The following is a 27,110-nucleotide window of genomic DNA, read 5'->3' as shown; positions in this document are numbered from 1 at the left end:
AATGAAAATGACTGCAGTTTCTACTGGTCATTGTTTTTAGGCTGGTTGTATTGGTGCTAGCTAGGTACCAAGCTAAAGCTAGCTACCCCAGAAGTTGCGGTGGAACAAATTATGCTTATTACCAACGCGGTATTGTAAACACATCGTTCGTGGCCGGCGTTTGCTTGTTTGCAGACTTTTTTGTACAGCTTTGACAGTGCTACTGTATCTTTTTTGACACGCAAAGACCCAAACAACGTTCCATTGTATGTATGTCGTGAAGCTTATGGCAGTGACACTATTACTGTGTAACTCCGGTAGGGCAACATCTGAAAAATAGCGCACTTCGTAGTGTGTACCGGTGCTCGACCAGTCGGCGAAAGCCAACATCACCCACGACAGAGAACGATTGATCGGCAAGGAAAATTAATTCCATTATCTTGGCTTTAATGGATTTCGCCTTTGAGTTGTCTCGCTGAAATTTTCTTACTCTTTGAAATGACTGCTCGACTTGTTGACTGCTCGATCCACACACCAGACATTGTTGGCTAGAATGCTGTGTTGCATGTGTAGCGCAAAAGTTTACATGGCGTCATTACCGATGTCAAAGCTACCGCGCATACCTATGTAACGTAGGTACATAGGTATGCGCGGTAGCTTTGACATCGGTTTTTAACATCCGTGTTAAACTAGACATCGGACCGATACCGATGTTGCCATTTTTAGCTAATATCGGCCGATTCTGATATCGTGCATCCCTAATTAAGAGCCACAATATTCCACTGGACAAACTAGGTCCAGAGTATGTTTGTGGCAGTGAGTAGGTCTAGAGACATGTTGTACAAAACCCACTGAGTCGATGATGGCTCCGAAACCCTTTTGGAGTGGGTCTGTGGACTTTTCCATGTGAATTTTAAAGTCACCAAAAATGTGAATATCTGCTATGACTAGAAGGTCCGATAGGAACTCAGTGAGGAACGCTGTATACGGCCCAGGAGGCCTGTAAACAGTAACTGTGAAAAGTGATTGAGTAATGTGTGTAGACTGATGAGGACATTTTTTTGTTTAATCCATTTTAGAATAAGGCTATAACGTAACAAAATGTGGAAAAAGTGGAGGGGTCTGAATACTTTCCAAATGCACTGTATATGAAAAAATATACGTTTTAAAATTTCGACCAATGAATTGGTCGAAAGAACAGACAACTTTCAGTTTACCAATATTTTTTCCCGGCGTGGACCGTTGTTAACTTTGAGTTCCCACACTCTTGCAAGGGTACGAACTAGGCTAGGGTAACAGTGTTGTGGAACGGGAAGCTAACCAAAGTCATGAGGCCTACTTTGTTGGCAAACAGAGTGAGACCTATTTGGAAGGGTCCAATTAGAGGGGTAGTGTATTGTCCTACTCTACACTCCAGTTGGTGAGCTCTGTCAATCACTAAAGTGTTAATATGTCCTGTTATCCTGTGTACAGTATCTCAGCCCCTGCAGGATTTTAGAGCAGGGCAGTTTTATCACCTCCCTGGCTGGCATGTAGGCCTACACTTTTCTCGGCACGTAGCATTGGGGAGGAGCGCTGCATGATTTTACACAGCTGACACTGTTTGTGCTCTGTTATAGGCTGGTTGTCATAAACAGGAGATGTTACCAGGTCAGTAAGCCAAAACCACCTCGGGTAGACAAGTATGTCTGGCCCTGCCTGCCTGGCAAAGCACAATGGAAACCAGATGGCTGGCTTGCTGGCTGCAATCACCAACATGGCCAAAAAGACAACTTCAGAAGCGCTGACTCGGCAGTAGTTAACTCTGGGATGAGCCATTACTCAGCTCTGATTGGCTGTTGAAAGAGACCTAGAGAGGGAGAAAGAGCAGAGTCATCTGTTGCTATTTGATAAGAGGGCTTTTTCAAGTGGGCTGCACTGTCTTGTTTTTGTAAGGCCTGTGCTATGGCTGACATGCTGTTGGTAAAAATGAGAGAGACAAAATGGTTGTTTGGGCTCAGTAATGCCCATTTGTTTTTAGTGGCAAAAAGCAGCCACGCTTCTGAGGTTGGCATAATATGATGGTGTGACTCAGGCTTATGACTCTGTTTGTTTGTGCTCTCTCGAAGAGCATTAGTTGTGGTTTCAGACGACAGACTTGTACCCTCTCTTTAACAGTGAACCTCCCTGGTGATCCAATATTTTGCCTTTGTCAGCCAAGTCGAGCTGTCCCCCCCACCACAAAATCCAATTAGTTGTAATGCAGACTCAGCCTGATGTGCCAACTTGTTGCTATGGGCGACGACTGGACTATTAGTTCCGAAATTGTCATTTTCCTGTTTGTTTGTCATGCACCCCCCCATGTTGTTTGCTCTTGATATGGCTCTGTGGCCTAATCCTTGCTCTCAGTATGATGTGCGATGAGCTCAGTTCTATTGATGTTCTATTGTTGTAGAGAACCCGGATATTGATCCTCTTTACATTTAGCTGAATGAGTGTGACGACTCAGACAATTCCTTTAGCTTTAGCATAGTTCACACTTCAGCCGGCACAACGGGGGGAGGTTTTGTGACCTCTTGACCACTCCTGTTCTGCACTAACCTCCGTGACTTTCGAGCAGACATGGCCCGTACCTTAAACCTGTTAACTCCGCATGGATGACCCAGAGATTTAGGCTAGCGAGTAGCGACGTGTCATTAATTCTTTACCTCCGGGTTGATCTCAAACCACTTGAAAGGTCAGTAGTCATTATAGTGGATTATGTCAAATAAGATGGGAACATAAGTTCCAGTGAGGTAGACTTTTATTTGACTAACATCAACTTCTGACTGAACATATCCTCTAGAAGTGTCCCTGTTCACAGTAGTCATCACTTTTCATTTACCTCTCCTACTTCAGGGAAACAGTAACCATCTAGTTATGTCACCGAGCACAAGTATGTGCCTTCAGCACCTCCTGCTCTATAACACACAGTCACAACATTCCTATTGTAAGTGTTGACATGCTAAAACCCCAGACACCTGTATTGTTTTTTTTTTCTCTTGTCGTCTGCCACAACCCTGACTTGTGTTTGTTTGTCTCTCTCTAGGAAACGGCCAGTTCTGTGTACCTGGTCATGGAGGTAAGCTACTTGTGTAATTTTTGTCTTTTGCCCTTGTTTTGGTGTCAGGTTCAACACACACACTCTTGCTCTAACTCAGTGGTTCTCATCCCGGTGGTCGCAAGAAGGTTTTGATAGAGGTCGCAAGTGTGAAGCTGAATAGGAAAAATACATATTGTTTTCTATATATATTAATAGGCTACATATACCTATTTTATATTTATGTCTTTGCCTATTCTATTTGGTTACTAACATAGGCCTATGGTATTGCACCAAATTCTTGTCTCAAAGACATATAACGTGCTTCAGAACCAAAATATTGTGTCTTGACTGTTGACCAGTCATCAGCATTGGCGCGCAAAGGCACTTGTTTTATTTTCTCCGGTTTTGTCTGGCAAAAACATAGTAGGCCTACATTTTATATTCTCCATATAAAATACAGTTTAGCAATCTGCTACGGACGCATCTTTGCCAGAACAAACCTGGTGATTTCATTGATTATTTTCATATTTCAGATAGGCCTTGTTTGGGAGGCTACTGGCTATATACAGTGCATTTGGAAAGTATTCAGACCTCTTGACTTTTTCCACATTTTGTTATGGTACAGCCTTATTCTAAAATGTATTAAATTATATTTTTCCCTCATCAATCTACACACACAATACCCCATAATGACAAAGCAAAAACAGGTTTTTAGACATTTTTAAAAATGTATTAAAAAATGTAAATATAGCTTTACTCAGTACTTTTTGAAGCACCTTTGGGAGCAATTACAGCCTCAAGTCTTCTAGGGTATGAAGCTATAAGCTTGGCACACCTGTATTTGGGGAGTTTCTCCCATTCTTCTCTGCAGATCCTCTCAAGCTCTGTCAGATTGGATGGGGAGCGTCGCTGCACAGCTATTTTCAGGTCTATCCAGAGATGTTTGATCGGGTTCAAGTCCGGGCTCTGGCTAGGCCACTCAAGGACCTTCAGAGACATCTCCCGGGGTCACTCCTGCATTGTCTTGGCTGTGTGCTTAGGGTCATTGTCCTGTTGGAAGATGAACCTTCGCCCCAGTCTGAGGTCCTGAGCGCTATGGAGCAGGTTTTCATCAAGGATCTTTCTGTACTTTGCTCTGTTCATCTTTCCCTCGATCCTGACTAGTCTCCCAGTCCCTGCCGCTGAAGAACATCCCCACAGCATGATGCTGCCACCACCATGCTTCACCGTAGGGATGGTGCCAGGTTTCCTCCAGACGTGATGCTTGGCATTCAGGCCAAAGAGTTCAATCTTGGTTTCATCAGACCAGAGAATCTTGTTTCTCATGGTCTGCGAGTCCTTTAAGTGCATATTTGGCAAACTCCAAGTGGGCTATCATGGGGCTTTTACTGAGGAGTGGCTTCTGTCTTTTTTACATTTATTTTTAGGCAAGTCAGTTAAGAACTAATTCTTAATAACAATGACGGCCTACCCCGGCCAAACCTGGATGACGCTGAGCCAATTGTGCGCCACCCTATGGGACTTCCAATCACGGGCCGGATGTGTCACTCTACCATAAAGGCCTGATTGGTGGAGTGCTGCAGTGATAGTTGTCCTTCTTGAAGGTTCCACAGAGGAACTGTGGAGCTCTGTCAGAGTGACCATCGGGTTCTTGGTCACCTCCCTGACCAAGTACCCTTCTCCCCCGGTTGCTCAGTTTGGCCAGGCGGCCAGCTCTAGGAGGAGTCTTGGTGGTTCCATACTTCTTCCATTTAAGAATGATGGAGACCACTGTGTTCTTGGGGACCTTCAATGCTGCAGATATTTGTTGGTATCTTTGCCCAGATCTGTGCCTCAACACAATCCTGTCTTGTAGCTCTTCAGGGAATTCCTGAGACCTCATGGCTTGGTTTTTGATCAGACTTGCACTGTCAACTATGGGACCTACAGTTGAAGTTGGAAGTTTACATACACTTAGGTTGGAGTCATTAAAACTCATTTTTCAACCACTCCACAAATTTATTGTTAACAAACTATAGTTTTTGCAAGTCAGTTAGGACATCTACTTTGTGCAAGAAAGGTAATTTTTCCAACAATTTTTTACAGACAGATTATTTCACTTATAATTCACTGTCTCACAATTCCAGTGGGTTAGAAATGTACATACACTAAGTTGACTGTGCCTTTAAACAGCTTAGAAAATTCCAGAAAAGGATGTCATGGCTTTAGAAGCTTCTGATGGGCTAATTTACATCATTTGAGTCAATTGTAGGTGTACCTGTGGATGTATTTCAAGGCCTATCAGACTCCATGCCTCTTTGCTTGACATCATGGGAAAATCAAAAGAAATCAGCCAAGACCTCAGAAAAGAATTGTAGACCTCCACAAATCTGGTTCATCCGTGGGAGCAATTTCCAAACGCCTGAAGGTACCACGTTCATCTGTACAAACAATAGTACGCAAGTTTAAACACCACGGGACCAAGCAGCCGTCAAACCGTTAAGGAAGGAGACACGTTCTGTCTCCTAGAGATGAACGTAGTTTGGTTTCGAAAAGTGCAAATCAATCCCAGAACGACAGCAAACAACCTTGTGGAGATGCTGGAGGAAACGGGTACAAAAGTATCTATATCCACAGTAAAACGAGTCCTATATCGACATAACCTGAATGGCCGCTCAGCAAGGAAGAAGCCACTGCTCCAAAACTACCATAAAAAAAAAGCCAGACTACGGTTTGCAACTGCACATGGGGACAAAGATCGTACTTTTTGGAGAAATGTCCTCTGGTCTGATGAAACAAAAATAAAACTGTTTGCCCATAATGACCATCATTATGTTCGGAGGAAAAAGGGGGAGGCTTGCAAGCCGAAGAACACCATCCCAACCGTGAAGTACGAGGGTGGCAGCATCATGTTGTGGGGGTGCTTTGCTGCAGGATTGGCTGGTGCACTTCACAAAATAAATTGCTTCATGAGGCAGGAAAATTATGTGGATATATTGAAGCAACATCTCAAGACATCAGTCAGGAAGTTAAAGCTTGGTCGCAAATGGGTCTTCCAAATGGACAATGACCCCAAGCATACTTCCAAAGTTGTGGCAAAATGGCTAAAGGACAACAAAGTCAAGGTATTGGAGTGGCCATCACAAAGCCCTGACCTCAATCCCATAGAAAATGTGTGGGCAGAACTGAAAAAGCATGTGCAAGCAAGGAGGCCGACAAACCTGACTCAGTTACACCAGCTCTGTCAGGAGGAATGGGCCAAAATTCACCCAACTTATTATGGGAAGCTTGTGGAAGGCTACCCAAAACATTTGACCGAAGTTAAACAATTTAAAGGCAATGCTACCAAATTCTAATTGAGTGTATGTAAACGTCTGACCCACTGGGAATGTGATGAAAGAAATAAACGCTGAAATAAATCTTTCTCTCTACTATTATTCTGACATTTCACATTCTTAAAATAAAGTGGTGATCCTAACTGACCTAAGACAGGGAATTTTTACTTGGATTAAATGTCAGAAATTGTGATAAACTGAATTTAAATGTATTTGGCTAAGGTGTCTGTAAACTTCCGACTTCAACTGTATATAGACCGGTGTGTGTGCCTTTCCAAATCATGTCCAATCAATTGAATTTACCACAGGTGGACTCCAAGTTCTAGAAACATTTTTTATTTATTTTATTTTTATTTAACCTTTATTTAACCAGGTAGGCAAATTGAGAACACGTTCTCATTTACAATTGCGACCTGGCATCTCATCACATCTCAAGGATGGTCGATGGAAAGTATGCACCTGAGCTCAATATCGAGTCTCATAGCAAAGGGTCTGAATATTAATGTAAATAAGGTATTTCTTTTTTATTTGAAATACATTTTCAAAAACGTCTATACACCTGTTTTTGCTTTGTCATTATGCGGTGTTGTGTGTAGATTGATGAGTAAAAAAAATATTTTAATCAATTTTAGGATAAGGCTGTAATGTAACAAAATGTGGAAAAAGTGAAGGGGTCTGAATACTTTCCCAATGCACTGTATGTCTCCTAATGTCATTCTTTTTTATTTCCATCTTTCTCTAGTACTGCAATGGTGGGGACCTGGCGGACTATCTGCACTGTAAGTGGACTGTTTCATCTGTCAAACGCCAAGGGAAGCTCTCAGGTCTTTCTTGAATTAAGGTGGCATTTGTGCATGGCATTTTGGGAAAAATGAACTGTCATCTTCTAAATCAACTCATCTGGTAGCTCAATGACTTCAAAGTATATGTACCATTATGATAACATTGTGCCACCAGTAGGAGTAGTAACACCAATGAGATATTTTAGGTATGTGAGAATTTTCTGAAATGGAGGCCACAAATGTTCTAAGGTCATTAAATCCTTTAAAAATAATTTAGTGAAGTGATATGATTCATCATTTTGCTCACAATGTTATTTACTTTCATTTAAATTGAGTAACACCAAGTGACACTTTGGATTATCAAATTATCAATGGAATCTTACAAATAAGGACATACTAAAAGGGTGTGATTAGCTAATCATTTTCTTTAATGTAGACCCCTCCCCCAATAAGTTTGCCACAGGAGAGAATGCTCAAGGTCCTTGTAAATGTTTGTAATGAGTGATTTTCAAGGCGGTAACACCAATGACACATTATACTAGTAAAATAAATAGGTATTTGAATAGCCTTTTTTTCTTGATCTATACAATATATTAAATACTTTTTTTCACTTTCTAGCATTCAAAATAAATAGATATCTCTCAAGCAGGACACACACACATAGGATTGTCTACCGATCGCTAGCCAGGGTGTAATTAGCACCTCTGAACAGTGTCAGCAGTCAATCTCTTTTGTGTTCACACAACAAAGACCTTGAAGTCGTCATCCACAAAGCTTTGTTAAAATACTCCAAACCATAATGTGGCAGAAGCGTTGTTTGGCAATGCATGTATGTGTTGCTTAGTTTATGGTCTAGATTCCATTGTTGGCTGGCTAGCTAGCTAGCTAGCTGAGCTAATGTTGCTATTTTGTAGAAAGCCCTTGTTGAGACTAGCCAGATGCCACAGCTAGATAAATACCTAGTAAAATGACAAAGAAACTTTTGATTCACTCTCCATAATCACATACTCCCAGTGCCAGCCCATTGCCAAATGTTTAAATAGCTAGCTAATGTTAGCATATTCACTAGCTACCACAACATTATGTACTAGCTAGCTAGCTAATTTGTTTACTTCCTTCCCTGTTACTGAGTATTTTTCCTTTGCCAAGATAATCCATCCACCTGACAGGTGTGGCATATCAAGAAGATGATTAAACAGCATGATCATTACACAGGTGCACCTTGTGCTGGGGACAATAAAAGGCCATTCTAAAATGTGCAGTTTTGTCACACAACACAATGCCACAGCTATCTCAGATTGCCCAGTAATCTGAAATCAATAGATTAGGGCCTAAATTAATTTATTTCAATTGACTGATTTCCTTATATGAACTGTAACTCAGTAAAATCATTGAAAATGTTACGTTGAAATTGTCGCAATACTTAGTGGCACAATACCGAGTGGCGCAGCGGTCTAAGGCACTGCATCTCAGTGCAAGAGGCGTCACTACAGTCCCTGGTTCGAGTCCAGGCTATATCACCGGGGTAGCTACAGCTTGGAGAAAGTATGTGTGTTTTGTGCATTGCGTCTGTGCACTTAGCTAGCTACCATCACATAGCCTACATTGCATATGAAGTGCGACTGGCTCATGACATAGAAAATGCCCTCATTTTTGTCCTTTTTGTTGTCACTCCTGTTGGCTCCCCCACCTGGGGGGGTTGGTGCTCTCTGATTTGGCGCAAAATCAAGTTTTTTGTCCACGACAAGCATTGCAGAATCTGCAGGTTTGTCGCTACAACCGGGTCGGCACGCAGCAGGGACCAATTTGTTTTAACAAGAGAAGGAACGGAGGCCGTTCTGTGTTTTATGCTTAAATGCCCAAAACATATCACTACAACTCTAAACATCACTACAGGGACCCTAAGTACCTTAAACAAAGCATTGTAACATAATGTTTTGCAGTATAAAGGACTTCCATTATGTTTTATCATTGATAAACAGTTCAATATAAAAATATGCCACTGTAATTCAAGGATGACCCTCCCATTAGAATTGCTTGCAAGACTTTCCTTAATTTGGGCCTCTGTGGCACATAGTGGGGCAAACTCAATGGGGGAAGGTTTCAGAGCGCACCATGACTGGAGCTGGCTTGTGTGGTTTAAGCCTGGGTTAGGGTTAGTTGTAAATTGAACGTCACCTAGAGCATTGAGGCAAACTATCAGAATAAGGGTATGTTAGCAAAGTGAAAATGAAAGCCAGGGTAATGTAACATTGGATAATGAGGGTATGGGCTGAACCAACCAGGTCCTGAGTTTAGCACAGAAAGTTTAGGCCCTCTCTCCCTGGGCTGCTTATTTATTTAGACTGCAGTCCCAGGCTTCAGGGAAGCTGTGTTTTCATAGGTTGCCGTGGAACAGGAACAAGTCAGATTTTTCTGTTAATATAGTTTGTTTTATTTTCCCTTACCGAATGTCCTGTCCCACCCCTCCACCCCTGTTTTTCCCCTAGCCAAGGGCACCCTGAGTGAGGACACCATCCGGGTGTTTCTGCAGCAGATAGCCGGAGCCATGAGGGTGCTGCAGGTCAAGGATATCATCCACCGAGACCTCAAACCCCAGAACATCCTGCTCTCCTACCACACAGGACGCAAGTCCCACTCCACCAACACCTGCATCAAGATAGGTGTGTGCGCGCAGTGCATTCGGAAAGTATTTAGACCCCTTGACTTTTTCCACATTTTGTTACGTTACGGCCTTATTCTAAAATGGATTACATTTTTAAAACAATCTATTAATCTACATGCAATGTCACATAATGACAAAGCAAAAACGTTTTTTTAGAATTTCTTGCAAATGTATTAAAATATAAAAAACAAATACCTTATTTACATAAATATTCAGACCCTTTTCTGAGATTCGAAATTGAGCTCAGGTGCATCCTGTTTCCATTGATTATCCTTGATGTTTTTACAACTTGATTGGAGTCCACCTATGGTAAATTCAATTGAATGGACATGATTTGGAAGGGCATACACCTGTCTATATAAGGTCCCACAGTTGACAGTTTGTCAGAGCAAAAACCAAGCCATGAGGTCGAAGGAATTGTCCATAGAGCACCATGACAGAAATATGTTGGCACAGATCTGGGGAAGGGTATCAAAAAATGTCTGCAGAGGGCCTCCCGAGTGGCGCGGTGGTCTAAGGCACTGCATCACAGTGCTAGAGGCATCACTACAGACCCGGGTTTGATCCCGGGCTGTATCACAACCGGTCATGATCGGAAGTTCCATAGGGCGGCGCACAATTGACCCAGCGTCGCCCGGGTTAGGGGAGGGTTTGGCCGGGGGGGGGGGGGGCTTTACTTGGCTCAACGCGCTCTAGCGACTCCTTGTGGCGGGCCGGGTGCCTGCAGGCTGACCTCGGTCGTCAGGTAAATGGTGTTTTCCTCCGACACATTGGTGCGGCTGGCTTCCGGGTTAAGTGGGTGGGTGTTAAGAAGCGGGGTTTGGTGGGTCATGTTTCGGGGGACACATGACTCGACCTTCGCCTCTTGCCCATTGGGGAGTTGCACCGATGAGACAAGATCGAAATCGGGGAGAAAAAGGGGGTAGTAATAATAATAATAATAATAATAATAAAATGTCTGCAGCATTGAAGGTCCCGAAGAACACAGTCTCCCCGATTTCGATTCTTAAATGGAAAAAGTTTGGAATCACCAAGACTCTTCCTAGAGCTGGCCGCCCAATCGGGGGAGAAGGGCTTTGGTCAGGGAGGAGATCAACAACCCAATGGTCATTCTGACAGAGCTCCAGAGTTCCTCTGTGGAGATGGGAGAACCTTCCAAAAGGACAACAATCTCTGCAGTACTCTACCAATCAGGCCTTTATGGTATAGTGGCCAGACGGAAGCCACTCCTCAGTAAAAGGCACATGACAGCCCGCTTGAAGTTTGCCAATAAGACACCTTAAGGACTCTCAGACCATGAGAAACAAGATTCTCTGGTCTGATGAAACCAAGATTCAACTGTTTTTGGCCTGAATGCCAAGCGTCACGTCTGGAGGAAACCTGGCACCATGGTGGTGCCAGCATGGTGGTGGCAGCTTCATGCTATGGGGATGTTTTTCAGTGGCAGGGACTGGGAGACTAGTCAGGATCGAGGGAAAGATGAACGGAGCAAAGTACAGAGAGATCCTTGATGAAAACCTGCCCTGTAGCACTCAAGACCTCAGGCTGGGGCGAAGGTTCACCTTCCAACAATACAATGACCCTAAGCACACAGCCAAGACAACGCAGGAGTGGCTTCGACACAAGTCTCTGAATGTCCATGAGTGTCCCAGCCAGAGCCCGGACTTGAACCCAATCGACCAATGGATAGACCTGAAAATAGCTGTGCAGCAACGCTCCCCATCCAACCTGACCGAGCTTGAGAGGATCTGCAGAGAAGAATGGGAGAAACTCCCCAAATACAGGTGTGCCAAGCTTGTGTAGCATCCTACCCAAGAAGACTCGAGGCTGTAATTGCTGCCAAAGGTGCTTCAACAAAGTACTGAGTAAAGGGCCTGAATACTTATGTAAATGTAATATTTCCGTTTTTTTTATATATATATATATATATATATATATATATATATATATATATATTTGCAAACATTTTTAAAAACCTGTTTTTGCATTATGGGGCAAATTGATTACAAAACAATTGAATCAATTTCAGAGTAAGGCTGTAATATAACAAAATGTGGAAAAAGTCAAGGTGTCTGAATACTTCTCGTGCGGGTGTGGGTGCATGCACGTGCACTGTAATGCATCATATAAATTATAGCGACGAGTTCCATCTTTCCACCGAATTAATTGACACCCATGTAATAGCTGATAATCACCATTGTGTGAAGAATGAATTAGTGCAGGGCTGAAGACAAAAGAGCAGCGTTTTTTGTGTTTTAAAACTCACTCATATTAATCCCTCAAGCCCATTTATCCTGCAGACAGAATGTATTGCCTTTGTGAAGGCTGAAGCATACCTCACAGCAGTGTTATAATCCTCATGCCGCTGTTGAACGTTGCTCAGGTCCAAGATCACCCGCACACACTCTTAAAGCTGCAATTTGTTTTTTTTTGGGCGACCCAACAAAAAGCACATAGAAATGTGAGTTATTGGTCTGTCATTCTCATTGAAAGCAAGTCTAAAAAGCGGTAGATAACCAGAAAAGTGTATTTTTTTTGCCTCTTTTACTTTTGGTTTTGTACACCAGTTTCAAATAGCTGAAAATACAATATTTTGGGTTATGGAAAATATATTTTACAGCAGTTTAGATGGTACAATGATTCTCTACACTATACTTGCTTGTTTTGTCACATAAACGGAAGTTAGGCAAACTATTAGAATTATAGCAACCAGGAAATGGCAGAGGGATTTCTGCATAGTACATCTTTAAACAGTTGTGTGTGTGGATCGCTCACTTTGAAAGGAAGTTAACAGTGCAACACTGTAGTTAGTTAGTGGTGATGATGACATGTGTTTTTGTGTGGATATTTCTCATTGCCCATTGATCTTGAATGTTAGGCTTTTTAGCTACCACTGGTGATTTTGTTTTTCCCTGTGACCGTGTGATATTCTGAAGTAGGACAGTTACTAGTATCATTTAAAGGTGTTCCAGTGCCTGTCAATTAAGAGTAAGATGACAGGTTTCAAAAATCTCTTACAAAACTTCCAGTCACTGGCCCTCTTGGTGGCTCAGTGGAAAATCAATTGAGTCCTCTCTCCACTGTAACCTCTTCAGTCGTTCCCAGCTGGTATTACATTTTTCCGCTCAGTGCAAACATTTTGTGATCGCCCCAAGGTTTTGCTGAGTATCTGAGTACACAGCTGTGGTCTCCACTTGTACATTGCTAACTCAACTTATTTTTTACCCCCCCCCCCTTTGCTGTTCTCCTTCTATCCCTCTCTCCAGCTGACTTTGGGTTTGCCCGCTACCTTCAGAACAACATGATGGCTGCCACTCTGTGTGGGTCCCCTATGTACATGGTGAGCACCTCTAGTTCATTACAGCCTGACCATAGGCAGGCAGAGGGTGTGTATCTGTCCCATTAGGTACCGTGTCTGACGTGTGTGCGTCTCTGAAATGTTTCCCCCGTATCTACCAGGCACCTGAAGTCATCATGTCTCAGAACTATGATGCCAAGGCTGACCTGTGGAGCATCGGTACCATTTTGTTCCAGTGTCTGACTGGGAAAGCCCCGTTTCAGGTGAGCACCATAGTCCTCATGATATAGGACTCAAATCATAACCACATATACCCGTCTCAAAGGGTTAATCAAAGGGGCGGTGTTTGAATGGTTAAAATGAATCCACTCAATGCAGAAAGGGGTCATTCAGTGAGAAGGCGATAGAAACAGTCATTTCCACAGTTTGTTTTTTGACTTGCCATGCAATATTTAAGACTGGCGTGACAGCAATCAGCTTTGGTTTTCTCTTAGGCTTAGCCCGAACAGACTGGCTTTTCTTTCCACATAATGTGAGAGATCGCAAACTGTAGACAAGCTAGAGTTAAAACAACAAGACTATTTATCCAGCCTTTCCTAAGGCTCTTAGGAAAGCAAGTAATCCAAACTGGCAGACAGGATCAGCTGACTGTGTTTCCTCTTCAGATCTTTACACTCCCTTTTTAAACTAACTTGTGTGCATGCGAACACTGAAGTTTGCACAGTTGATTTGTTCTGTTAACATTTGTGTGTATGTGTCTGTGTGTGCTACCCACAGGCTAGCAGTCCCCAGGACCTCCGGCTGTTTTATGAGAAAAACAAGAACCTCAGCCCCAAGTCAGTGTTGATCAGCTCTAGTAGTTGTGTGTGTTTTTAGAAATAGAGAGTACAGATTCCTTTCACATGAGAGTGTGTATTGAATGGTGCTTCCATGTTAATTAACTAATGCTGTGGTAGACTGGATTTGACCACAGGATATGTTACAAATGACTTATGATTATCATAGTCTCACGCACTGCTTTTAACATTTGATTAGGATCAGCTACCACATTCCTAACATGAACCATTTGTGGGGAAATGCAAAACAGGCCCCCGATCAATTGTTACAGCAGGAATGAAGTGTGAAGTACCATCATGCATTCATGGTGACTTGTTTGTCTCCCCTCCCAGCATCCCCAGAGAGACCTCCTGTCACCTGAGGAATCTGCTGCTGGGTCTTCTACAGCGCAACCACAAGGACCGCATGGACTTTGGTCAGTGGGGCCACACTCACAGGGGTCATACCAGTGCTTATTATTTAAGAGATATTTAAAATTGAGTAGGAAGTTCCTCACTTTCAATCTGTTTCTCTTGTCATTGTAGAGGAGTTCTTCTGTCACCCCTTCCTAGAGACGAGCTCGTCCATGAAGAAGAGTAACGGTCCTTATGCATCCATCTTCTCAACCCTAATTGAAACATCCAAACCAATCTATCATATGAAGAGGACAGTGTGAGAAATGAAAGAATGTATTTATTATTTTGAGAATTTATAATGATATTTTTCTTTGATACAGCTCCTGCTGTGACCATGACATGCTTTCCCAGCTCTGCTTCAGCAAGCTCCTGTAGCAGCTCTTCCAACTCACATTTAGCCTCCCCACCGGTGAGTGTGTGTGTCTATGTACATGCTTGTATGCGTGCTATACACTTTCCTAATATTAATTTGCACTCCCTTTTTCCCTCAGAACAGCCTCGATTCGTCGGGACATGGACTCTACAAGGTGTCGTAAGCATTCCACAGGGATGTTGGCCCATGTTGACTCCAATGTTTCCGACATGTGTGTCAAGTTGGCTGGATGCCCTTTGGGTGGTGGACCATTCTTGATACACACGGGAAACTGTTGAGTGTGAAAAACCTAGCATCGTTGCAGTTCTTGACACAAACCGGTGCGCTTGGCACCTACTACCATACCCTGTTCAAAGGCACTTAAAACTTTTGTCTTGCCCATTCACCCTCTGAATGGCACACATACACAATCCATGTCTCAATTGTCTCAAGGCTTAAAAGTCCTTCTTTAACCTGTCTCCTCTCCTTCATGAAGTGGATTTAACAAGTGACATCAATAAGGGATCATAGCTTTCACCTGGATTCACCTGGTCAGTCTACAGCAGTGGTTCCCAAACTTTTTATAGTCCCGTACCCCTTCAAACATTCAACTTCCAGATGCTTACCCCCTCTAGCACCAGGGTAAGCGCACTCTCAAATTTAGTTTTTTGACATCACTGTAAGCCTGCCACACACACACTATACAATACATTTATTAAACAGAAGAATGAGTGAGTTTTGTCACAACCCGGCTCATGGGAAGTGACAAAGAGCTCTTATAGGACCAGGGCACAAATAATAATATAATAATAATCAATAGTTTTGCTCTTTATTTAACCATCTTACATATAAAACTTTATTTGTTCATCGGCAATTGTGAATAACTCACCACAGGTTAATGAGAAGGGTGTGCTTGAAAGGATGCACATAACTCTGCAATGCTGGGTTGTACTGGAGAGAGTCTCAGTCTTAAATAATTTTCCACACACAGTCTGTGCCTGTATTTAGTTGTCATGCTAGTGAGGGCCGAGAATCCACTCTCACATAATTATGTGGTTGCAAAGAGCATCAATGTCTTCACAACGCGATTTGCCAAAACAGGATAATCTGAGCGCAGCCCAATCCAGAAATCTGGCAGTGGCTTCTGATTAAATTACATTTTCACAGAACTGCTTGTTGCAATTTCGATGAGGTTCTCTTGTTCAGATATCGATAAGTGGACTGGAGGCAGGACATGAAAGGGATAACGAATCCAGTTGTTTGTGTCATCCTATTCGGGAATGTACCTGCGTAATTGCGCACCCAACTCACTCAGGTGCTTCGCTATATCACATTTGACATTGTCCGTAAGCGTGAGTTAATTTGCACACAGAAAATCATACAATGATGGAAAGACCTGTGTGTTGTCCTTGTTAATGCAGACAGAGAAGAGCTCCCACTCTTAATCATAGCCTCAATTTTGTCTCGCACATTGAATATAGTTGTGGAGCGTCCCTGTAATCCTAGATTCAGATCATTCAGGCTAGAAAAAACCACCCAGATAGGACAGTCGTGTGAGAAACTCGTCATCATGCAAGCGGTCAGACAAGTGAAAATTATGATAAGTAAAGAAAAATTTAAACTCGTCAATACTTTCCCCCTTGATAACCAGTATGTTGTAAAAGTGTTACATGGTCGCTGCCCATATCATTGCATAGTCCAGAAAATACAGGAGAGTTCAGGGGCCTTGCTTTAACCCTCCTGTTGTGTTCGTTTCATGTTAATTATTTCTGTTCCCGGTCCAAAATGACTGCCCCATTATAGCTGATTATAAATCCATAATAATACATATATTATTATTATTATCACCTGATGTTGTGTTAGATCTTTTTATCAACTTAAGTTCTTATGAACATTACAAGTTTTGAACTTCTGTTTGCTATTTATGGCATGTAGGCCTCATTGACCTGAGCTCATACAACTCGTTTTTGAGTTTTAAAAAAGCATAATGAATGGATTATTTTGACTATAAAAAAAACTAACCGGTATGATTTTATTAGTAAAGAAAGGACATAGGCCCAAAACTACAGATGATTTACCATATTACAAAATTAATATCTGAACACATTAAAGAACAACAGTAACAATAACAGTATTACTAACAATAACAAAAACATTCAAATGTTCACAAATCCTTCAATCAATGGTGGTTACATTTTGTGTGTTCTCATGCACATGTTGGACAATATATGGTGGTTGTTGCATGTGCCTTACAAATATATGCACTGCATTTATGGCACATACTGCTCGTTTTGACATCTTTTGGTGCACACAGATTGCACCTCCTTCCTTTTGTCTCTTCTGTCTCTGGCAGCCGTAGATCTAGCTTCTGGCCCTTGTATATCTTTCACCAATCCAGCGGAGGATGGTGTTGGAGGAAGGTGTTGGCGCCTTTGAATGAGGGGTGCCACCATGGCTTTCCCCAACTCTTCTAGGAATATTCTCCTCTTGAAGAATTTCCCCTGCTTCCAGCCTGGATTCACCTCCATCCACACCACAAACGCGTTGTTGGCCGACACGTCTAGGATGTTGAAGAACACCACCATGGGCCAACGTGCCGTTATCCTCTTACAAGAGTATGTGCCAGTAACCTGCAAAAGTGCAACAATCAGTAAATAAAATAATGAGTACATACAAGTGATACTTCATGTCATGCATAGTAACGTGAAAAATTGCATCAAAGCGTTGTTTTAATTTATCACATCTAAAACATATTTACATATTCAAATGAATAGAAGTGACTCCATATTGTTCACAAATTCAATGAGCATTTCACCAAACAACAACATGTCTTGTTTTTACGGTGCAGATAAAACAATCTGGTAATAGAAAAAAAAAGTACATGAGACTTGAAAGACAAAAAGTAACATACCCCCTTTGTTCCTGTTGTAATCCAGGACAGTGTTGGGCTTCTTGCCTCCCAGGTACTCACAGCGGCATCCCGGTGCAGAGTTGTCAACAGGAGCACATTCTTCTTTCTCTTCGGCAGTAGGACACAAGAGTGTGTGTATCGGTGAAGGCAAATTTAGAGGAAAAACGATCCCTGTCTTTGGTAGTGATTAAGGCAGGAGGAAACTCAGGCTTGTTCCTTCTGACTGTCCCCACCGTGGTCATTTTCTTTTGGAGCTGCTCCTGACCAAAAGCATATGAGGTGAAGAAATTCTCACATGTTATGTTGTACCCCTGGAGACCTGCAGTCATTTCCTGGACCACCCGCTTCCCCTGGTTCCTTTCGGGAACACCGTAAACAGGTTTCCCGGGGGAAACATGCATGTTCCAGGCATAACTTGTCCTGGCATTACATGCTGCCCATATCTTCATTCCATATTTAGACGGTTGGCTTGGCATGTACTGTTTGAATGGGCAGCGTCCCCTAAAAGCGTCCAGATGCTCATCCACTGTGATGTCTGGACTTGGGTTATAGATGAGTGGCAGGCGCTTCACCCACTTGTGCCAAACCTCTGATCGCTGCCAGCTTGTCTTGTTGATGGCTGGCCTGGTCTTGCATCACAGTTGTCGAAGCGAATCACCCATGAAAACACGTGAAATGTCTGGAGAATCCGGGATGCTGGCCTTCTAGGCAGAGTTGCAAATAAAAAGCAATTTCTCAGACTGGCCAATAAAAAGAAAAGATTAAGATGGGCAAAAGAACACAAACACTGGACAGAGGAACTCTGCCTTGAAGGCCAGCATCCCGGAGTCGCCTCTTCACTGTTGACATTGAGACTGGTGTTTTGCGGGTACTATTTAATGAAGCTGCCAGTTGAGGACTTGTGAGGCATCTGTTTCTCAAACTAGACACTCTAATGTACTTGTCCTCTTGCTCAGTTGTGCACCGGGGCCTCCCACTCTTTCTATTCTGGTTAGAGCCAGTTTGCTCTTCTTTCAAAAACAAGGACATTTCTAAGTGACCCCAAACTTTTGAACGTTAGTGTACTACCGGTAGTGTACTATATAGTGGGTTGTTCAGAGTCAGTGCTGTGGTCATAGTTCCTCTCTCTCTCTCTGCAGCAGTCTCTGGCTGAGGTCCAGCAGCTCCGCGCCAAAACCCTTGCCTCCCCTACCCAGGATGCCCCTGGCTTTCTCCTCAAGGACTCGTCTGGAGGAGGCTGCAGCAGCAAGAACTCCTCTTGTGACACAGACGACTTTGTCATGGTGCCCGTCCACTTTCCCAGTAAGCGCATCCTCATTCCTCAACCACTAAGTGGTGTTCTTGTAGCTCTTCAGTCTGTCATGTGTATAGAATCCAGAGGTTGTGAGAGAAGTTGTTTAGATGACTTTCATTCTGAAGGTATAATAGCAGTGTAGTCCACTTTCTGAGATGATTCTGAGGTTCATCAGTTTGGCTGGTCATTCCTCTTTGACATGTTGCCATGGTTTCTCAGCAGGTGAGCTCACCTCTGACGGACCTACTGGGAAGGTGTTCCACGACAGTCTGATGAACAGCGGGTGAGTTTAATGGACATGGTCTTTAGAGATGGGGGCAAAAATCGATACAGTTGCATATCGTAATATTATTTAGGATGATTTTACACTGAACAGAAATATAAACGCAACCTGCAACAATTTCAACGATTTTACTGAATTACAGTTCATATAAGGAAATCAAGTCACTTGAAATAAATAAATTAGGCCCTAATCTCTGGATTTCACATGACTGGTAATACAGATATGCATCTGTTGGTCATAGAAACCTTTAAAAAAAGGTAGGGGCGTGGATCAGAAAACCAGTCAGTATCTGGTGTGACCACCATTTTCCTCATGCAGCACAACACATCTCCTTCACATAGAGTTGATCAGGCTGTTGATTGTGCCCTGTGGAATGTTGTCCCACTCCTCTTCAATGGCTGTGGGAAGTTGCTGGATATCGGCTGGAACTGGAACACGCTGTCGTACACGTCGATCCATAGCATCCCAAACATGCTTAATGGGTGAGTATGCAGGCCATGGAAGAACTGGGACATTTTCAGCTTCTAGGAATTGTCTACAGATCCTTGAGACATGGGCCTGTGCATTATCATGCTGAAACATCATGTGATGGCGGCGGATGAAAGGCACAACAATGGGCCTCAGGATCTTGTCACGGTATCTTCGTGCATTCATATATGAAATCGGTTTCATATTGCCATCGATAAAATGTAATTGTGTTCGTTGTCCGTGGCTTATGCCTGCCCATACCATAACACCACCACCATGGGGCACTCTGTTCACAACTTTGACATCAGCAAACCGTTCGCCCACACGCCATCTGCCCGGTACAATTGAAACCAGGATTAATCCGTGAAGAGCACACTTCTCCAGCGTGCCATTGGCCATCAACAGTGAGCATTTGCCCCCTGGAATCAGTTCCGGTTACGATGTCGAACTGCAGTCAGGTCAAGACCCTGGTGAGGACAACGAGCACGCAGATGAGCTTCCCTGAGGCGGTTTCTGACAGTTTGTGCATAAATTCTTCACTTGTGCAAACCCACCGTTTCATCAGTTGTCGAGGTGGCTCGTCTCAGGCAACCCCGCAGGTGAAGAAGCCGGATGTGGAGGTCCTGGGCTGGCGTGGTTACATGTGGTCTGCGGTTGTGAGACCGGTTGGCCGTACTGCCAAATTCTCTAAAACGATGTTGGTAGAGAAATTTAATTATCTGACAACAGCTCTGGTGGACATTCCTGCCGTCAGGATGCCAATTGCATGCTCCCTCAACTTGAGACATCTGTTTCATTGTGTTGTGTGGCATTGTGTTATGGCCTTGTATTGTCCCCAGCACAAGCTGCACTTGTGTATTGATCATGCTGTTTAATCAGCTTCTTGGTATGCCTCACCTGTCAGGTGGATGGATCATCTTGGCAAAGGAGAAATGCTCACTAACAGGGATGTAAACAAATTTGTGCCCAAAATTTGAGAGAAATAATTTTTGTGCGTATGGAACATTTCCCGGGATCTTCACCTCATGAAACATGGGACCAGCACTTTACATGTTGCGTTTATATTTTTGTTCAGTGTATATCGATACTTTCATTCCAACTATCGATTTGTAAAAAAATATAGATATAAACTCAGCAAAAAAAGAAACGTCCTCTCATTGTCAACTGCGTTTATTTTCAGCAAACTTAACATGTGTAAATATTTATATGAACATAAGATTCAACAACTGAGACATAAACTGAACAAGTTCCACAGACATGTGACTAACAGAAATGAAATAATGTATCCCTGAACAAAGGGGGGGTCAAAATCAAAAAATAACAGTCAGTATCTGGTGTGGTCACCAGCTGCATTAAACATCGTTTCCCATGCTTGTTCAATTAACCATAAACAATTAATGAACATGCACATGTGGAACGGTCGTTAAGACACTAACAGCTTACAGATGGTAGGCAATTAAGGTCACAGTTATGAAAACTTAGGACACTAAAGAGGCCTTTCTACTGACTCTGAAAAACACAAAAAGAAAGATGCCCAGGGTCCCTGCTCATTTGCGTGAACGTGCCTTAGGAATGCTGCAAGGAGGCATGGGAACTGCAGATGTGGCCAGGGCAAGAAATTGCAATATCCGTACTGTGAGATGCCTAAGACAGGATGGACAGCTGATCATCCTCGCAGTGGCAGACCACGTGTAACAACACCTGCACAGGATCGGTACATCCGAACATCATACCTGCGGGACAGGTACAGGATAGCAACAACAACTGCCCGAGTTACACCAGGAACGCACAATCCCTCCATCAGTGCTCAGACTCTCCGCAATAGGCTGAGAGAGGCTGGACTGAGGGCTTGTAGGCCTGTTGTAAGGCAGCTCCTCACCAGACATCACCGGCAACAACGTCACCTATGGGCACAAACCCACCGTCGCTGGACCAGACAGGACTGGCAAAAAGTGCTCTTCACTGACAAGTCACGGTTTTGTCTCACCAGGGGTGATGGTCGGATTCGCGTTTATCGTTGAAGGAATGAGCGTTACACCAAGGCCTGTACTCTGGAGCGGAATCGATGTGGAGGGTCAGTCATGGTCTGGGGCGGTGTGTCACAGCATCATTGGACTGAGCTTGTTGTCATTGCAGGCAATCTCAACGCTGTGCGTTACCTCCTTCCTCATGTGGTACCCTTCCTGCAGGCTCATCCTGACATGACCCTCCAGCATGACAATGCCACCAGCCATACTGCTCGTTCTGTGCGTGATTTCCTGCAAGACAGGAATGTCAGTTTTCTGCCATGGCTAGCGAAGAGCCCGGATCTGAATCCCATTGAGCACGTCTGGGACCTGTTGGATCGGAGGGTGAGGGCTAGTGCCTGCAAGTTCCCGGGCATTTCTGGCAGGAATGGTGCCTTGGTGGAAGAGTGGGGTAACATCTCACAGCAAGAACTGGCAAATCTGGTGCAGTCCATGAGGAGGAGATGCACTGCAGTACTTAAACCCTTTACAATGAAGATCTGTGTTATTTGGATTTTTAAAAATTATCTTTGAAAGACAGGGTGCTGAAAAAGGGACGTTTCTTTTTTTGCTAAGTTTATATATCTATCTATCTATATATCAGCTGTTCCTGCGCCAAAACTCTGGTATCTTTCATTCTATAGCTTTTTCTTCTTTTTAAATAGTAAGCCATGTTTTCAGCACTTTTATTTCCTGACTGATCAAAATGTATTTTCCCATGCTATCTCTTGTCTCTCTGCAGCAGACTTATACTGAGCAATATGTTTGGAACATCAAATTACAATAAAATAGCAGTATCGAATTGCTTTACATATAGAATCGTGGGAATCGCAATACATATCGTATTGGCACCTAAGTATCGCAAGGTCCCTGGCATTCCCCAGCCCTAACATTGGTCTTATGTGGGCACCTGTACACAATGCTGTTGGGAAATGCCAATGTGAAACCGGCTTAAGAACAATCCCACTTATTAATAATATATTAGAGCCACTAAACTCTTGTCTCCTCCTCCTCAGCTCTCTACTGGCCTCTGGTGGCCTGGGCAGTCAGGGCAAGACCCCACCCCACTCCCCCTCCTACAGTGGCTCCCGCAGTCCCATCAGGTAAGATCTGATCACACTCTTACTGGAAAGGGATTCACTTATTCTCAGTGTTCAGACATACTTAAACCATGACATGCTAATGCCAGTTCCCTCACTCTGGCAGCTGGGTGAGTCAATGTGTATTGTGCACTGGAAGCCCAGGCCAATGATACCCTTCTAGAGTAGGGGGATTCGTTTGTAAGGCTTGATGGCAAAAAGATGTTAGGTCAGTAGTAGTGATGGGTACGGCTGTTACGGTGACCATATTACCGCCACACCGGCGGTCACAGGTCATGACCGCAGTCAAATTCCACGTGACCGTTTAGTCTCTGATGCTGCTGATGGTCATTTAGTAGCCTACCAAACTTGCTAACTGCCTGGTACTCAGCACTCTGTCGCTCTAATCACTCTGACATCAGCAAATGTCTTATCAAACACTGCATGAGAGCCCATGAGCTCATGTTGTGCAACATTTCTATAGGCTATGCAATTGTGTGAGAGAACAGAGTTTTGATGGCCTCAATTAAAAAGAGCATGATCCCATTCTACAGGCTAGGCCTACTACAGTGCATTCGGAAAGTATTCAGACCCCTTGACTTTTTCCACGTTTTGTTACGTTCCAGCCTTATTCTAAAATGTATTAAATGATTTGTTTTCCTCATCAATCTACACAGCAAAAAAAAAAAAAAAAAGTAGTGAGCCAATATGTTTTCAGCTCTTATTTCCATGACTGATTTAAAACAAATTTTCTCTCTGCAGCAGTGAGCAATATTTTTGGAACATCAAATAGCAATAAAATTGCATTATCAAATCGGAATCCATATAGAATTGTGATAATCGTGAGAATCACAATACACATTGTATCAGCACGTAAGTACCGTGATAATATCGTGTCACGAGGTCCCTGGCAATTCCCAGCCCTTTTCAGTAGGTCAAGCTGATCATCATCATCTCCCCTCTCTACCAAAGCAATCACAAATCAAGGGCTCACATTGCTCTTTCTCTCTCTATCGTTCACTCTCACTATTACATAATGTTTTGTCTGTTACTATTCTCTCAGTATTTTTGCTGTTTCACTCGCTTTGTTAATGCATTGATTAGACAGGGAATGGTTAAACGTAGCTAACTCCCGCTTTCTCTCTTCTTTCAGTCGGCCAAGTGAGTTCTCTGGCAGTAACTGTGGTAACTATGGTAACCACGGTCAGTCGGTGCCCATTCCCGTTCCCACTCAGGTCCCCAACTACCAGCGCATGGAGCAGAACCTTCATTCCCTCAGCCATGATGGCTCCCCACAGTCAGTATATACATACACTGAGTGTACAAGACATTAAGGACACCTTCCTACTATTGAGTTGCACACACCCCCTTTTGCCCTCAGAACAGCCTCAATTCGTCAGGGCATGGACTCTACATGGTGTCGAAAGTGTTCCACAGGGATGCTGGCCCACAGGGATGCTGGCCCAAGTTGGCTGGATGTCCTTTGGGTGGTAGACCATTTCTGATACACACTGAAGCTGTTGAACGTGAGAAAACCAGCAGCGTTGCAGTTCTTGATGGTGCCGGAGGAGATGGCTGCCATTTTACGGTCCCCTAACCTATTGTGTGTGTTTTTTCGTGTTATTTGTAACTTATTTTGTACATAATGTTTCTGCCACTGTTTCTTATGACCGAAAAGAGCTTCTAGATATCAGGACAGTGATTACTCACCTTGTACTGGAAGAAGATTTTTTCTGTAACGAGTCTGATGCAAAGGATTTATTTCAGACACCCGACAAGGCCCCCATCCCCGTCATTCGCAGGAGAAAGAGACAGAGATATCGGGGACGTAGGCCCAGGTGCCTTGTAAGGATCCGACGGCGAGTGGGTAATCTGCCTTTACCATCGGTCCTATTAGCCAACGTACAATCATTGGATAATAAAATAGACAAACTACGATCATGTATATCCTACCAACGGGACAATAAAAACTGTAATATCTTATGTTTCACTGAGTCGTGGCTGAACGACGAGATGAATAACATACAGCTGGTGGGTTTTACGATGTATCGGCAGGATAGAACAGCCGTCTCTGGTAAGACAAGGGGTTGCGGTCTATGTATATTTGTAAACAACAGCTTGTGCACAAAATGTAATAGTAAGGAAGTCTCGAGGTTTTGGTGGAGTATCTCATGATAAGCTGTAGACCACACTATTTACCAAGAGAGTTTTCATCTATGTTCTTCGTAGCTGTCTATTTACCACCACAAACCGATGCTTTCACTAAGTCCGCACTCAAATGCTCATACAGGCGGCGTTCCTAGTGGCCGGAAACTTTAATGCAGGCAAACTTAAATCCGTTCTACCTCATTTCTACCAGCATGTTAAATGTGCAACCAGAGGGGGGAAAAACACCTTTAGACCACCTTTACTCGACATACAGAGACGCGATTTAAAGCTCTCCTTCGCCCTCCATTTGGCAAATCTGACCATAATCCTATCCTCCTGATTCCTGCTTACAAGCAAAAACTAAAGGACGTGTACTCCGAGCATGCGCGGACCAACTGGCAAGTGTCTTCTCTGACATTTTCAACCTGTCTCAGACTGAGTCTGTAATAGCAACATGTTTCAAGCAGACCACCATAGTCCCTGTGCCCAAGAACACTAAGGCAACCTGCCTAAATGACTATCGCCCCGTAGCACTCACGTCTGTAGCCATGAAGTGCTTTGAAAGGCTGGTCATGGCTCACATCAACAACATCATCCCAGAAACCTTAGACCCACATCATTTGCATACTGCTCCAACAGATCCACAGATGATGCAATCTCTATTGCACTCCACACTGCCCTTTCCAACCTGGACAAAAGGAACACCTATGTGAGAATGCTAAGGACCCTGGGACAAAACACCTTCTGCAACTGGATCCTGGACTTCCTGACGGGACACCCCCAGGTTGTAAGGGTAGGTAGCAACACATCCGCCACGCTGTTCCTCAACTCAGGGGCCCCTCTGAGGTACGTGCTCAGGCCCCTCCTGTACTCCCTGTTCTCTCATGACTGCACGGCCAGGCATGACTCCAACACCATAGTTAAGTTTGCCAATGACACAACAGTCGTTGTGAAAACATATTGGTTCACAATTTTTTTTTTTATATATATTTTGCTGTGTAGATTGATGAGGAAAACTAATACATTTAATACAGTTATAGACCTGATCACCGACAATGATGATGATGATCAGAGACCTGGCTGTGTGGTGCCAGGACAACAACCTCTCCCTCAACGTGATCAAGACAAAGATGATGATTGTGGACGACAGGAAAAGGAGGACCGAGCACGCCCCCATTCTCATCGACAGGGCTGAAGTGGAGCAGGTTGAGAGCTTCAAGTTCCTTGGTGTCCACATCACCAACAAACTATCATGGTCCAAACACACCAAGACAGTCATGAAGAGGGCACACCAAAGCCTATTCCCCCTCAGGAGACTGAAAAGATTTGGCATGGATATTCAGATCCTCAAAAAGTTCTACAGCTGCACCATCGAGAGCATTCTTACGGGTTGCATCACTGCCTGGTATGGCAACTGCTCGGCCTCCAACCGCAAGGCAATACAGAGGGTAGTGCATACGGCCTAGTACATCACTGCGGCCAAGCTTCCTGCCATCCAGGACCTCTATACCAGGAGGTGTCAGAGGAAGGCCCTAAAAATTGTCAAAGACTCCAGCCACCCTAGTCATAGACTGTTCCCTCTGCTAATGCATGACAAGCGGTACCGGAGCGCCAAGTCTAGGTCCAAAAGGCTTCTTAACAGCTTCTACCCCCAAGCCATAAGACTCCTGAACAGCTAATCAAATGCCTACCCAGACTATTTGCATTCCCCCCCCTCTTTTTACTCTGCTGCTACTCTCACTTTAACTCTACCTACATGTACATATTACCTCAATTACCTCGACTAACCGGTGCCCCCGCACATTGACTCTGTACCGGTACCCCCTGTATATAGCCTCGTTACTGTTATTTTACTGCTGCTCTTTAATTATTTGTTACTTAGATTATATATTATTTTTTTTACTTGTCTATTTTTTTTACTTAACATTTTTCTTAACTGCATTGTTGGTTAATGGCTTGTAAGTAAGCATTTCACTGTAAGGTCTACAGCTGTTCTATTCGGCGCATGTGACAAATTAAATTTGACACAAACCCGTGCGCCTGGAACCTACTAACATAACCTGTTCAAAGGCACTTAACTCTGTGCTAGAGGCGTTACTACAGACCCTGGTTCGATTCCAGGCTGTATCACAACCGGGCATGATTGGGAGTCCCATAGGGCGGTGCACAATTGGCCCAGCGTCGTCCGGGTTAGGGTTTGGCCGGGGTAGGCCGTCATTGTAAATAAGAATTTGTTAT

General features: G+C 43.6%; 1 protein-coding gene across 8 annotated transcripts in view; it reads left to right on the top strand.

Moving 5' to 3' along the window:
- The window catches only part of LOC139552241 (serine/threonine-protein kinase ULK1-like), a 52,296-nt gene that overhangs the window by 15,337 nt on the left and 9,849 nt on the right, over nt 1–27,110 (top strand). For 4 of the 8 annotated variants that reach the window (XM_071363774.1, XM_071363770.1, XM_071363778.1 and 1 more), the window contains 13 exons: nt 3,047–3,079; nt 7,097–7,133; nt 9,626–9,799; nt 13,068–13,141; nt 13,261–13,362; nt 13,877–13,935; nt 14,269–14,351; nt 14,461–14,517; nt 14,652–14,740; nt 18,734–18,896; nt 19,108–19,171; nt 22,662–22,748; nt 23,878–24,021. In XM_071363774.1, the coding sequence (XP_071219875.1) occupies nt 3,047–3,079; nt 7,097–7,133; nt 9,626–9,799; nt 13,068–13,141; nt 13,261–13,362; nt 13,877–13,935; nt 14,269–14,351; nt 14,461–14,517; nt 14,652–14,740; nt 18,734–18,896; nt 19,108–19,171; nt 22,662–22,748; nt 23,878–24,021 (1,166 nt within the window). The remainder of the gene's footprint in view (nt 1–3,046; nt 3,080–7,096; nt 7,134–9,625; nt 9,800–13,067; nt 13,142–13,260; nt 13,363–13,876; nt 13,936–14,268; nt 14,352–14,460; nt 14,518–14,651; nt 14,741–18,733; nt 18,897–19,107; nt 19,172–22,661; nt 22,749–23,877; nt 24,022–27,110) is intronic. The other 4 variants (XM_071363777.1, XM_071363775.1, XM_071363776.1 and 1 more) reach the window with 3 other exon arrangements.

This window comes from Salvelinus alpinus, chromosome 24 (genome assembly GCF_045679555.1).
Source record: "Salvelinus alpinus chromosome 24, SLU_Salpinus.1, whole genome shotgun sequence".
NCBI lineage: Eukaryota > Metazoa > Chordata > Actinopteri > Salmoniformes > Salmonidae > Salvelinus > Salvelinus alpinus.
This window is presented reverse-complemented; position numbering and strand designations above follow the sequence as displayed.